Source organism: Lytechinus pictus, chromosome 5, assembly GCF_037042905.1.
Source record: "Lytechinus pictus isolate F3 Inbred chromosome 5, Lp3.0, whole genome shotgun sequence".
NCBI lineage: Eukaryota > Metazoa > Echinodermata > Echinoidea > Temnopleuroida > Toxopneustidae > Lytechinus > Lytechinus pictus.
Window position 1 is genome coordinate 45596619 of NC_087249.1, and position 12576 is coordinate 45609194.

The window sequence follows — 12576 nt, forward strand, 5'->3', positions numbered from 1 at the left end:
TCTCATAGTAAGGTATCATGAAAATTTACTTTCGCATAAGAATATTGCAATATGGGAGAATTAAAAAAAATGATTTTCTTGGAGTGGACCTAACCCCTTTTGCAACTAAACTCTTCTTAAGAACTCATTTGTCAAAAGGGGTTAGGTCCATTTTTCATAAATTTTATTGTTTTCTGTCTCTAAACATCTAAATTTTTAGTCACTCTGATGATAGCAAAGACAATCTGAAATTCAAATGAAAACGTGAATGAAAGTGGCAAAGAAAAATCACTTTTTTAATCAAAATAGATTGGATTCATTTCAGTTTACTTGCAAAAGGGGTTAGGTCCACAATGATAATTTTTTTTTTAAATATACAGAAAAAAATTGAAGACGGGTAGATTTCTTTTATACCCAATTTTATGTTCACATGATAGGGTAGTACATCATGACAATTTAGTTTCTCATAAGAATATTGCAATAAGTGAGAATGAAAAACATGGTTTTTCTCGGAATGGTCCAAAGTGGACCTTACCCCTTTTGCAACTAAACTCTTTATATACAGAGATAGTGATTTTAGTGATTTATCAGGCAATATGAGGACATGATCGGTCGACCCCGGGATCCCGGGAAAGGGGGCGTATATCCCCAATATTTCAGGTTGAAGATGGCCTGTAAATGGGCCAAAGATGTTCGGTCGAACATCATAATATTTATGATGAAAAATTATGAAAAGTATGATCATTATGATAAGGAGGGAAGTACCAGTTTATCAGACGGTAGAATTGACTGTCGCATATACGCATGTTGACCATTATTTTTCTCGGAGGTTTGTTATGCTTATCAGACTATCAGTGGCGTACCGTGGGTCACGGCATTTGGGGGCACCAGCAAAAAAATTGAGTCACTTAGTGGGCGCGCGAAGCGCTGTCAGATATGCTGACATTAAGACTGTACTCATTAAAGGAGAATGAAACCCTTGAAACCAGCTGAATCCATATCAAAGAGAAAAATCAAAGGAACACATTGTTGAAAGTTTGAGGAAGATTGAATGAATAATAACTGAAGAAAGTTATGAGCATTTGAATATTGAGATCACTAGTGCCATGTAGATCCTCCCATCGGCAATGCGACCAAGATCTGTGATATCACACACGTACAACTCCCTCATTACTTTAGTACTTATTTCACTTATATTCTCACTTTTATAGAGTCTATCACAAGGTGAGGTGTTCTCTTTATGAGATGACAAGTACAGAGGTTTCACAACATTATATCATTGATGAATCGTTTGTCATATGATTAGAATGAGCAAAAATAAATGTTTTGGGGTATATTTTCAGTGTCCAAATGGGAGAGTTGTACGTGTGTGACATCACAGATCTTGGTCGCATTGCCAATGGGAGGATCTACATGGCACTAGTGATCTCAATATTCAAATGCTCATAACTTTCTTATTATTCATTTAATCTTCCTCAAACTTTCAACAATGTGTTCCTTTGATTTTTCTCTTTGATATGGATTCAGCTGGTTTCAAGGGTTTCATTCTCCTTTAAATGGATATGTATCTCACTGATTAAATAATGCGAGCGCGAAGCGCGAGCTGAAAATTTTGATATTCAGACCTAAAAAAGGGACATTATAAGCAAATTTTGTAATTATGATACACCGGGTTTATATCTCATAATCTCAACATAGCGCTCATTTTGTTACAATTACATTTAAACACATGAAGCACTTTTTGTATATAGTCATCGTAAATTTTTGAAATTCAGACCTGAAGAGGGACATTCTAAGACAATGCGTATCTCACTAATAAAATATCGCGAAGGACACAAAAAATCAAGTTAAAAAAAAATCTGATGTAATATAATATATAATATAACATAATATCCAATAATTTTGTCATTCTTTCTCCCTCTTTTTCTCCCTTTCTCCCGTTTTTTTAGTTACACCACTGATGTTCATTGTTATTGAATGAAACCATTAATTCTTTTCAGACTAAACTGTTAGATACAAATGGATGGAAAGGAAAAAAGTCAAGGCCATACAATAATATATTCATGTTTATGTTATTATACATGACATTTACCCCTTCTCCCCCTCCCCCCATCAAGCGCATGTTTTACGATGATACTTTTGAATGTCACATTTTGTTGATATCCTTTATCCCGCTCTATGAAGTAAACTTTAGATCATGCACAAAAGAGAATCGAAATTTCAAAGAGTGTATAAAAGAAAAATAAGCAACTAGATTTTATTTCCAGGTCAATTTTTAAAAAGAAATTTCAGCTCGCGCTTCGCGCTCGTATTGATCTAGTCCTTACATATACGTCACGGTAGTACCTAGACATGTTTTACAAATAAAACTAACATATCCGTCTTAAGGACTACTCCCCTCCCCGCTGGCGTACAGATGTGGGGCTTGGGGCCATGGTTCCGGAATGTTTCATGACCAAAACTAAGGGGAAAATAAAAAAGGAAAGGAAAGAAACAGGGTTGAAATATGATGTATTCTTTCATATCATGTCAAAATATATCCAAAAATTAGATTATTTTTATTGAAAAGATCAACATTATTCCTCGCTCTCTAGGGCAGCTGTTTGTGAATTTTACCCAAGGCTTAATGCCATTTCTGGCCCCATACAAAATTTTAGACTCGTTTCACCAATGCATGACCCCCTCCCCCAAACTAAAAATAAACCCTTACAACTAGAGAACATCAAATTTTGTTTCCCAACAATGAACACCGATTGGCACCCGTGACAGAGGCCCAGCTTACATGATTTCATAGCCCCCCGTTATATATTACAAAAAAAATGATCAATCAATCAACCAATCAATCAATCAATCAATAAAATCAAATAAAATTGAAACGACATACCACAAAAATCAAATATAAGAATAATCCTTTTTTAATACATAAACGATATATATAGAATTCAGTAAATAGATTATATAGGCATGTATCATTACAGAAGTAGCATATTCGACAAGTGAAGAATATAATCATCATAATGGGTGCTATTTCCAGGAGACAGCATCCGATAAATGAGCTTTCGAAATGGACCCGATCAAAGTCTTCGCAAGCACTACGCGGCCACTCTCTACCACACACCAATTCCTTTGAAAATGCAAGTCAAATCATAAATAATGGAGAGCTGAGAGGCTTTTGTCGAAAGTTGGTGCACCGGGACAGCAGCGTCGTCTCGTGACTCTGGACAATGACATATTTACAATTGTTCGTCCGGTGCAGATCATCGAATGATCTGCTGTCCCGGTCCACCAATTTTCGACAAAAGCCTCCCAGCTCTCCAATGTGACAGGGATTGGTGCGTGGTAGAAAGCGGCCGCGTCGTGATAGCGAAAACTCTACATTGTCAAGCTCAGAAATTCATAAAACCAGTTCAAACATTTCACTCAAGACATAAATGAAGTAATCCGCATAACCAAGTTTGCAACCATAATCCTTACGAGAAATGTTATCAGGACTGAAAGCATGGAAAGGGCGACCTCTTTTCTCAAAGACGCCAACGACATCTGGCTGTATAAAACTAGTCCCCTTTTCGATGCTCTTATACCTTCCAATGTTCTCACAGGGCCCCGTTACATAAAAATAAAAGTAACTTTGCCATCCAATGGTAACTGCCATGTTGACAATGCTAATTATCCAATCAGAACCGAGGATTTCAGGATACCATTGGATAGCAAATTTATATTATAGTAACTTTGGCTCTGGTTTACAAATCATGCAAATAGGCTTATCACTCATTCATTTTTTACAGTCAAAGCAAAAAAAAATTATTTTGATGCATCATTAAAATTCTCTGCTTCGGGTACTTCCTGATCGCTTCTTGATGACTAGTAGCGAGATAAAGATGCCGACACAGATCGCCTGCAAGACGCCGAGAATATAAAATTGTATCTCGATGGATTGCGTCAGATCGTACAGCAATCCTGTAAAATCGATAAAACCCGATAAGAGAGAACAGTACCATTACCATCGATGAATAAAATGAAAAATCATAGATTTAAAAATGTACAAATATTGATTCATGTTGTTGTATACAGCTTTTTAAGAGTCAAACAAAATTATCTCCATTGTGTCTATACCCGCATAGACGACAGATCAAATAGTAAATGATAAGTTTATGGGCTTACGTTGGTACTTATTCTCTTATTATTATCTTATTCTCTCACTCATAACCCCTTTTCTCGTTATTAAAATCAATCCATTGCGGCTGTGAATAGTGGGCAGGTTAAAAATTTGATTCATTTTCATTTCTAATAAATTATTGTTAAATAGATATATTTTGAAGGATTTGAATTAAAATATTGAGTATAAAATCTCCCCCCCCTCCGTCTCTTTATCATGTATCATGTTCTAGCCCACATGTCAGACCCGTATACTAGCCAACCCTCCTTCGTCATTTAAATATATATCAGCTCCACATAAATTTCCACTTATATTCGTGACGACCACATAACCCAGCCTGAGCCCCCCTCCCCCACCCGCTGGCGATTTTTTTCAGTACTTGTGCACCCGACGCGAGAGGGCAGTAGGAATGACGACGTAATAGGCTGTTTTTTAGACTTTTAATCAGATTACAAATATTAGACTTGTATTTTTTCAGAGTCTCACCTCAATTTCTAATTCAAATAATTCTTAAAAAAAATTGTTTTCTCCGCGAGTCTGGAACCTGCATGCGTCCATGAACTCGACTATAGGATTGGCTTACAGGTTGATGGGTGCGAAATTACACTATAGCTTTCCGTTTCGTGCCATGAATATTCATAAGGCATAGTCTGAATTTATATCGTCATTTTCACTGACCACTCCCGTCGGGTGCACAAGGACTACAGTCAGACCGGAGGTCCCTATGCTGAAAATAGGCCAAATTAATCCAAATCATGTCGTGGCTGAATCCTCCTCCCTGCAAAATATCGTGAATCGTGAGATTTTCTTTCTGTATGAATTTGATTAACCTACTTTATCCTCAAGTCAAATGAAATATCATTGCACAATTGGATAGAGTAAATGTTTCTCTTTCATATTGACTTTTGTATAAAATATTTTGATAAACAAGTGAATTTCAGGCCTGAAAATGTGCCTCAAAACTGAATTTTCCCCCTCCGTTTTCTTTTGCAAATTGTGCAAAACTTTTTATTTTGAGCCTCAAAGAGATCTGTATTGATCACCATAAAGCTGAACTCCTGTACTTTCTCACAATGTCACTCTTGATATGTGGCACCTTTTAATCGGGTCAAGATCACAGATATCCCACCAAGGTACAAGACGAGATTTCAAAAAAAAATTGAGTAGCATGAAATCCAGTGATCTCATTGGCTGGATAAGGCTTCAAAACAAAAAGCGCGGGTAATTTGATGAGATTACCACATGTGGAGTGTAACCTTCCCATGAACCCAGGCACTGGAACCGTTGGAATTTGCCAGTGTGAGGTCTCTTTGACCAATCAGAGTGCAGTATTCTTATTTTCAAGCTGCTTTGTGTACTTGGCCAATGAAAAGTGTGATCTTGACCTGATTAAACCAATTCTTATTTTGAAACCCATAATTTTTTTTAAAGCATACATATTCAGCTTTATCACGATCTAAAAATCATTTGGGCTCAAACAGAAATAAAGTAAAAATAGCAGCTTTTGTCAGGTTAAAATAATTATTTTGAAGCATATTTTAGATCAAAAGTTTCATCTACATTACAAAAACTTTGAATAAATTCAAACACATGACATGAAAGAATAATTCTTCTTCTTTACAATGATACCAAAATGAAATTCGATGTATAATTACCAAATAAAAAGAGGTGTTTTGATCCGCACCAAGCTCATTAAAGGGATGGTCCGGGCTGAAAGTATGTATATCTTTATAAATAGAGTAGAATTCACTGAGCAAAATGCCGAAAATTTCATCAAAATCGGATAACAAATAACAAAGTTATTGAATTTTAAAGTTTAGCAATATTTTGTGAAAACAGTCGTCATGAATATTCATTAGGTGGGCTGATGATGTCACATCTCCACTTGTTCTTTTGTATTTTATTATATGAAATTAGGTTTATTCAATTTTTTTCCTCCAAGAACTAGAAAATTGGATTGACAACTGATTTAGTGCATTAGTTATTATTTTATTGCTGCAACCTATTTCATTATAAGGAGACATATTATTTACACAAGTATGAAATAATGAAAAAAATATGATTTTATCTAATAACATAAGAAAACGGAAAGTGGAGATGTGAGTATGTGACATCATCAGCCCACCTAATGAATATTCATGACGACTGTTTTCACAAAATATTGCTAAACTTTAAACTTCAATAACTTTATTATTTGTTATCCGATTTTAATGAAATTTTCGGCATTTTTCTCAGTGAATTCTACTCTATGTATTAAGATATAAATATTTTCAGCCCGGACCATCCCTTTAAACAACCTCTCTATTCATAAATATCACTTGGATTAAAGAAGCCACTTTTCTGGGACCTGCCTACTGACTGACTAACGAAAAACAAAATCGTACCCACTGCCCTTTTATCATTACCCGCTCCAATTCAATTTTGGTGTGAATTCCCCCACGTAGTTGGGTCTCACTTGGAGCCATAACACCACGATCCGTTAACGTATCATCGGATGATGTAGTAACAAGATTTTCTTCAAATTACGTACCAGTAATGTAAGCAGTCAGGACTGCACTGACGCCTTTGCAAAGATACGAGATAGACATCGCTGCGGGAAACACATCTGGCTTGACGACGTTGGCAATCAATGCTTCAATAAGGCAAGAGCTGCCATAAAGACCAAAGCCCAAGAAGAAGGAACAGACAAGGAAGTAGGAGTAAGTCGTCCTCAAGGGTTGAATGAAGAACATCAGCGATGTCAAGGAGCAGAACACAATGTATTGACCAGACACCCAGGTCGGATGAAAATACAAGATGACAGTGCTTAAAATCCTCGCAACCAGGCCTCCGACACCTCCCATAGTACCCACGAAGACTGCTTTGGATTCAGGGATTCCGACAGAGATTGCAAAGGGTACGATGAAAATGGTCCAGCTGATGACAGTAAATACAGCCAGGGTATCGCATGGCAAAATGAAAGCCACGAAAAACCTTGCTTCTTGAAGGAATGTCTTTAGATCTGACAGCAGTCCCAAGAATCGTCTTCGTATGCCGACGAGATACCGATCGATGTCAGCATTTGGATCTGTGCTCTTATGTTTGAGGTTGGAGGAATATTCAGTGTTTTCAGACAGATCATGGCACTGGCTGGTTTTATTTACATTTTCACCCGAAGCAAATTCTTTGTCAGATAAAGAATCAGTACCCATGACCTCCAAGAGATGTTCACATGCTGGCGCAGGTGGTCTCTTTTGCCTTTTCTCTGGCAATTTTAAGACAAGACCAAATGGTAACATGTTAAGGCAAAGGCCACCTAAGCCGAGAAGGGCTTGGTGTGGTCCGTAGGCTTCGAGGAGGACATTCGTTAGGATGGGCAAGATGAGAATTCCTGTTAGGGAACCCATAAAGACAAAGGAGCTGGCGAATGCGAAATCTCCTTTATAGTGACCATGTAAACAGATGATTGCTGGAACTAATACCATACATTGACCAATACCTGTAAAAGGAAAGACAGAAATATAGCATGGGATAATAAAGGCTAGAAACAACTTTAGAATTTCACTTTGTCACCGCAATTGGTTTTATTTTCTGTTGTGTTTATTTAATCCATGATTTTAAGGGATTATGTTTTTACCAAATAGAAAGAAGAGGATTCCTAGAGCCGAGATTGTACGTGCGAAGGAGGACGTTGTTATGGCAACTCCAGCTATCAACCCCCCAGCTGTTGATATCTTGGTTAGACCAATGTTACTGGCCAGTGGCTTCACGAATACCGCTGTAATATAAGAAAGGAAAATTTCAATTTTTCTGCACTGTTAAAAGTAATCTACACAACGCTGTTTACTATGTGATTCGCACAGTAGTTGTTTGAACTGTTTAAACAAGTGTTTAAAATCTTTAAAAAAAAACATGCTTAAATTATTGATAATTAAATATTTGAATTTAACTTTGTTGTGCAAGATTTTAAACACTTTAAAGTTTAAAGTTTAAACAGTTCAAACCAGTGTTGTAGTCAAGGCTCAATCCTCCAAGGCCAAGGCCAAGGCTTTAATACCCAAGGCCAAGGCTTCAATACCCAAGGCCGAGGCCAAGGCATGCAAACCCAAGGCCAAGGCCAAGGCCTGAAAACCTCAAGGCCAAGGCCAAGGCCAAGGCATTTCAAACTTCCAATACATGTATATGGAACAATGAGACAACAATGCTTAGGCGGCGGACATGACACACAGGGCAAAATGTATTAAAGGTATGAGCGAGCGAAAATTTTGACCCTTGTACATGTAAAACAAAAATAATTTCATGATAGATTTAGACATTATTGAAATAATAATGTAGTTACCTTTGTACATTTAATACATTATTTTTCTAGGCGATTTACATTGCAATAATTATCATTACCACGGTCATCTGATCCTGGCATGCCCATTATCAACGTATGTCTTTCTCCACTCCCTGGGACAGGGGAGGCAGAACGTTTTTTTTGGGGGGGGGGGGGTGTCAAAGCCTAAAAATACATTTATATGTCAAAATGAAAGCCTTTTTAAAGTGATTTCTAATTGATAAGACAGATATTTTGATTTAGGCTTTACTTTTCTGCCAGAAAGCGTAGCGAGCGAGCGGTTATGAAAAAAAAAATCAATTCTGAAGTTGTAAAACTCGATTTTCGGTCAATTATGGCTCTAATCACTGTTAAAAGGGCATCCTTGCGAGATGTTGCCAGCACGAACCACGAGCTCAAACTTCTGGACATTTCGTATAATGAGAAATGAAAATTAAATATTCCAAGCTGTTTTTGTAATCATGAAAAAGATGTGCATGTTACTAAAGAATTAACGCGAACGCGAAGCGCGAGCTAAAATTTTACTGACCAGAAAAGGAAGCTGTTCTGGACTGCATTTACTGACTCATAAATAGGATACATTAAACTCACCAATCAAATAATGCGAGCGCAAAGCGCGAGCTCAAAAATTTGTGATATTCTAACCTGATAACTGGACATTCTACGCATTTTTTTTTTGTAAATGGGAACAGAATGAGTATACCTTACTTAACAATAATTTATGCGAGCGCGATCCAAAATTTGGTGATTTTTTAATCTAAAATGTATTATGTTTTACTATAAAAAAGGTATTTCTTTTTGAAAAAGGGCACATTTGATTTGGAAAAAAGGGCATTTTCGATTTTGGAAAACGGGCATTTTTTCCTACAGGGAATCTTTCAGGGGGGGGGGGCAAGAGAGCACAAAGCGCAAGTTGAAATTTTCAAATGCTGTCCTGAAAATGAGTCATTTTTAGGACTCTTGTCAGTTTTCTTTTTTTTTTTCTGCTTACAACCAATTCTCTTTTCTTGTATCTTCTATTAATTTACCTCAAAAACTGGAATAAAGAATAGTAAAAAATAAAGTTATATTAAAAAGGATATAAAATAAACGGGGCACACCCCATACCATTAATTGGGGGAGGTTAAATCTTGATTGTTTCTTAAAACAATAAAATAGAGTTTTCTATGAAACCACACTGACACAAAAACAAATATTTTGTTTCCTTGAAACTGTAGTGAAATGAAATTCACTGTCGAACCATATGATTAAAAACAAGTAATCTTTTTTTTTACTCTGTTTTGTCAATCTGAGACACTATACCCCCCCAAAAAAAATAGATGTACTGCCTATCAACATATTAACTGATTTAGCAGTATATTCTGCCAAACCAGCCTCCCCTTCTCTCTGTCTCTCTTCCAATTCCTCTGTCTTGCCTGTTGTGTTCAAGTTTACCAAATCTTTTCAGAATATCATTAAGACTTAAAACATTCTTGTTGGTCAAAGATAATACAAGGAAAATCCTAATGGAATAGAAATCAACCTTGTTATCATTCTTTGGAGTTACATGTAGCTATTCTGAAAGTATGAAATTGTTGTCGAAATTGCAGTCAGATCTGTCAGAATTATTCCTGTCATAAAATCACTATAATCTTCATCATTATCATTATTATTGATTTTGCCATTATCATCATTTTTAAACAACATATTACCAATAAATAATGTTATTTTTCATCACTTCTGTTTTCTTTGTTACTTTAAGTATGTGATGATAATTCTTGATAATTAAAATTGATGGCACTGCTAGTACACTTACTACTGCTGCTGCTACTGCTACTGCTGACTGGTAGTATTGACCATTAGTGTCATTAGATATACAGAACAATTTAAACATTTGTAACTACTTATATAAAAACAAATGAAAGTACAAAATATAAAATGCCTTGAAAAAGCCTTGAAAATGCCTTGAAATTTCAAGGCTCGAAATCCTCAAGGCCAAGGCCAAGGCCCTCTCAAGGCCAAGGCTTGAATGTTCAAGGCCAAGGCTTTGAAAAAGTAGGCCTTAAGGCGCCTTAAGGCCAAGGCCGAGCGTCAAGGCACTACAACACTGGTTCAAACAACTACTGTGCGATTCACATAGTAATCATCGTTGTTTAAATTATTTTAACAGTGTGGTAACTATGTTAAACCATTTAAACCGTATGGTGAATCAGAACAACTCGCAATCTATTCAATTCTAACTACTCTAGTTCCAATACCAAGTACGAAATTCTAACCTTTGATATCAGTGCACGATATTGAATAGGTGTGTTTATAAAGAGTTTCGGGGTGATGATCACTGATCATGCCGATTGAAAATAATCATTCGTAAAGGCACTTCACAAGGTCAATGAAATGGAATGAGTAAATATCAATTTTTCTATGCATTTAATTCAGTCCAACTTGGTATTTAGTTCCAATACCAAGTACTAACTGACCAAGGCCAATGACTTCAAGATTACAGAAATCCGAGGACAGACCAAAGTCTGACTGCCCAAGGCAAGGTCGAGACAAGGACATTAAGATCTCAAACATTTGAGGTCAATGCCTAATAGTAAGCCGATAGCATTGTGTACATTTTTAAACATAGGGTATATTTGACAACCTTAGAGCTTTCAAGAGAACCAAGCTACTTCAAAAACAATATAGATATATATGTATATACATACATATATACATACATACATACACCCGTACGTACATACATACATACATACATAATTATATATGATTTCCGGGATGGTTTCGTTAGCTAGGATTACGACACATTTTTAAAACATAGAAATATATAATTGATGGTCTTATCCTGATTATCAAGAATACACTTTTGTATTGTTTTTTTAAATATTATATCCAATATAATATTCTTGAGATGTAGTCAACATGATTGAGAATTTTATGATATATATTTGCTGTCACCTGCGTACGTGTTTAGATTTAGGCCTATAAGATATTTAGTAAAACGTGTAACTTAACCGCCAAAGTGTGCCACTGTCCACGGTAAAGAAAATATGACGCCAACAGTTGCAAAATTGCTGTCTAGCTGGAAAACCATTGGTGTGACAAGAACTCCAAACGCTTTGGTAATACCAGCTTCAAGAACGAGAAAGAGAAATGTTACCAGCAACACGAGATGACGATATGGATCTGATGGTGTGTCGTCATCATCAATCCGTTCTCGACTGGAACGCGTTCTTAGCGCCATTTTGATAACTGTCACCACCTTCGATTTGCAATGAGAAGCCAAAACGATACTAACTATATTAGAACTCCGGTTGTTTTGTTCGATCAGATGAAATTTGAACCTTTGACATCAGTGCACGATATTGAAGAGGTGTGTTGATAAATAGTTCGGGTTGATGATCACTGATCCAGGGGCGGATCCATCTCTAGCCAATAGGGGGGAAGGGGAGGAGCCCGAAATTTTTTCACCCATATTTTCCCCGATCGGCCGCTCAAAGTTGATTTTTGTATACTTGTTTCAAGAGGTGGTCCTTATAGTCACTTTTTGGCTTTATTTTTTTTTTTATAAAGCATCATGAATTTGTAATAATCTCATAAACCCTATTTAAATAGTGCGAGCGTGAAGCGCGAGCTAAATTTTTTGGAAATTTTATGTATTTTGTCCTGAAAATTGAACATTCTGGGCAATATTTGTGATCCTGAACAAGATGCATGCATATGTAACTAGATAATTACTGCGAGCGCGATGCACCAGCAGCAATTTTTGATACACGTCCTGGCCTGATCTTAAAGACTGTTTGCAGTTAGCCATGAAGACGATACATATTTTTACAAATAAATAATGCGAGCGCGAAGCGCTCTGACCTAAAAAATTGACATTCTAAGCACTTTTTGTTATCAGGGGATAATTATATAAATGAACAATTGTTGCGAGGGGGAAGAGCGAGCGGATTAAAATATTTCGGACCTATAAGAAAGGGATACTATTCATGTTTTGTGAATCATGAAAAGGGTGGGTATATTGGGTATCTTCCTACATTAACAATGCGAGTACAAACGAGGGTCAATGTTTTGTCAAGGGTCAATTTAAGCACTGTGTAGTAATTTTTTTGAAATGGATGTGGATCGCAAAATAAATGAT

The 12576-nt window shown here is 36.4% G+C and overlaps 1 protein-coding gene across 3 annotated transcripts; it reads right to left on the reverse strand.

The window, feature by feature from the left end:
• Nucleotides 1–2871: 2871 nt before the first annotated feature.
• LOC129261355 (monocarboxylate transporter 14-like) lies at nucleotides 2872–11824 on the reverse strand. Of its 3 annotated transcripts, none has more exons than XR_010293481.1 (5): nucleotides 11448–11824; nucleotides 7752–7892; nucleotides 6666–7613; nucleotides 3304–3936; nucleotides 2872–3140 (listed from the first exon to the last, which is right to left on the reverse strand). XR_010293481.1 is itself a non-coding variant. In XM_054899423.2 (4 exons), the coding sequence occupies exons 1-4, from the start codon at nucleotides 11674–11676 to the stop codon at nucleotides 3797–3799; spliced, it is 1458 nt and encodes a 485-aa protein (XP_054755398.2). In that variant the 5' UTR covers nucleotides 11677–11783; the 3' UTR covers nucleotides 2872–3796. The 3 variants fall into 3 exon arrangements, 1 of the variants encoding a protein (XP_054755398.2); XR_010293482.1 differs by having other exon boundaries at nucleotides 2872–3148; nucleotides 11448–11759; XM_054899423.2 differs by having other exon boundaries at nucleotides 2872–3936; nucleotides 11448–11783.
• Between the last annotated feature and the right edge of the window lie 752 nt (nucleotides 11825–12576).

Coding starts and splice junctions, on each gene's coding strand:
- LOC129261355 (XM_054899423.2), bottom strand. CDS start 11,676: ATGGCGCTAAGAACGCGTTCCAGTCGAGAACGGATTGATGATGACGAC. Junction 7,893..11,447: donor GACAGTGGCACACTTTGGCG/GTTAAGTTACAC, acceptor CTTATATTACAG/CGGTATTCGTGAAGCCACTG. Junction 7,614..7,751: donor AATCCTCTTCTTTCTATTTG/GTAAAAACATAA, acceptor TTCCTTTTACAG/GTATTGGTCAATGTATGGTA.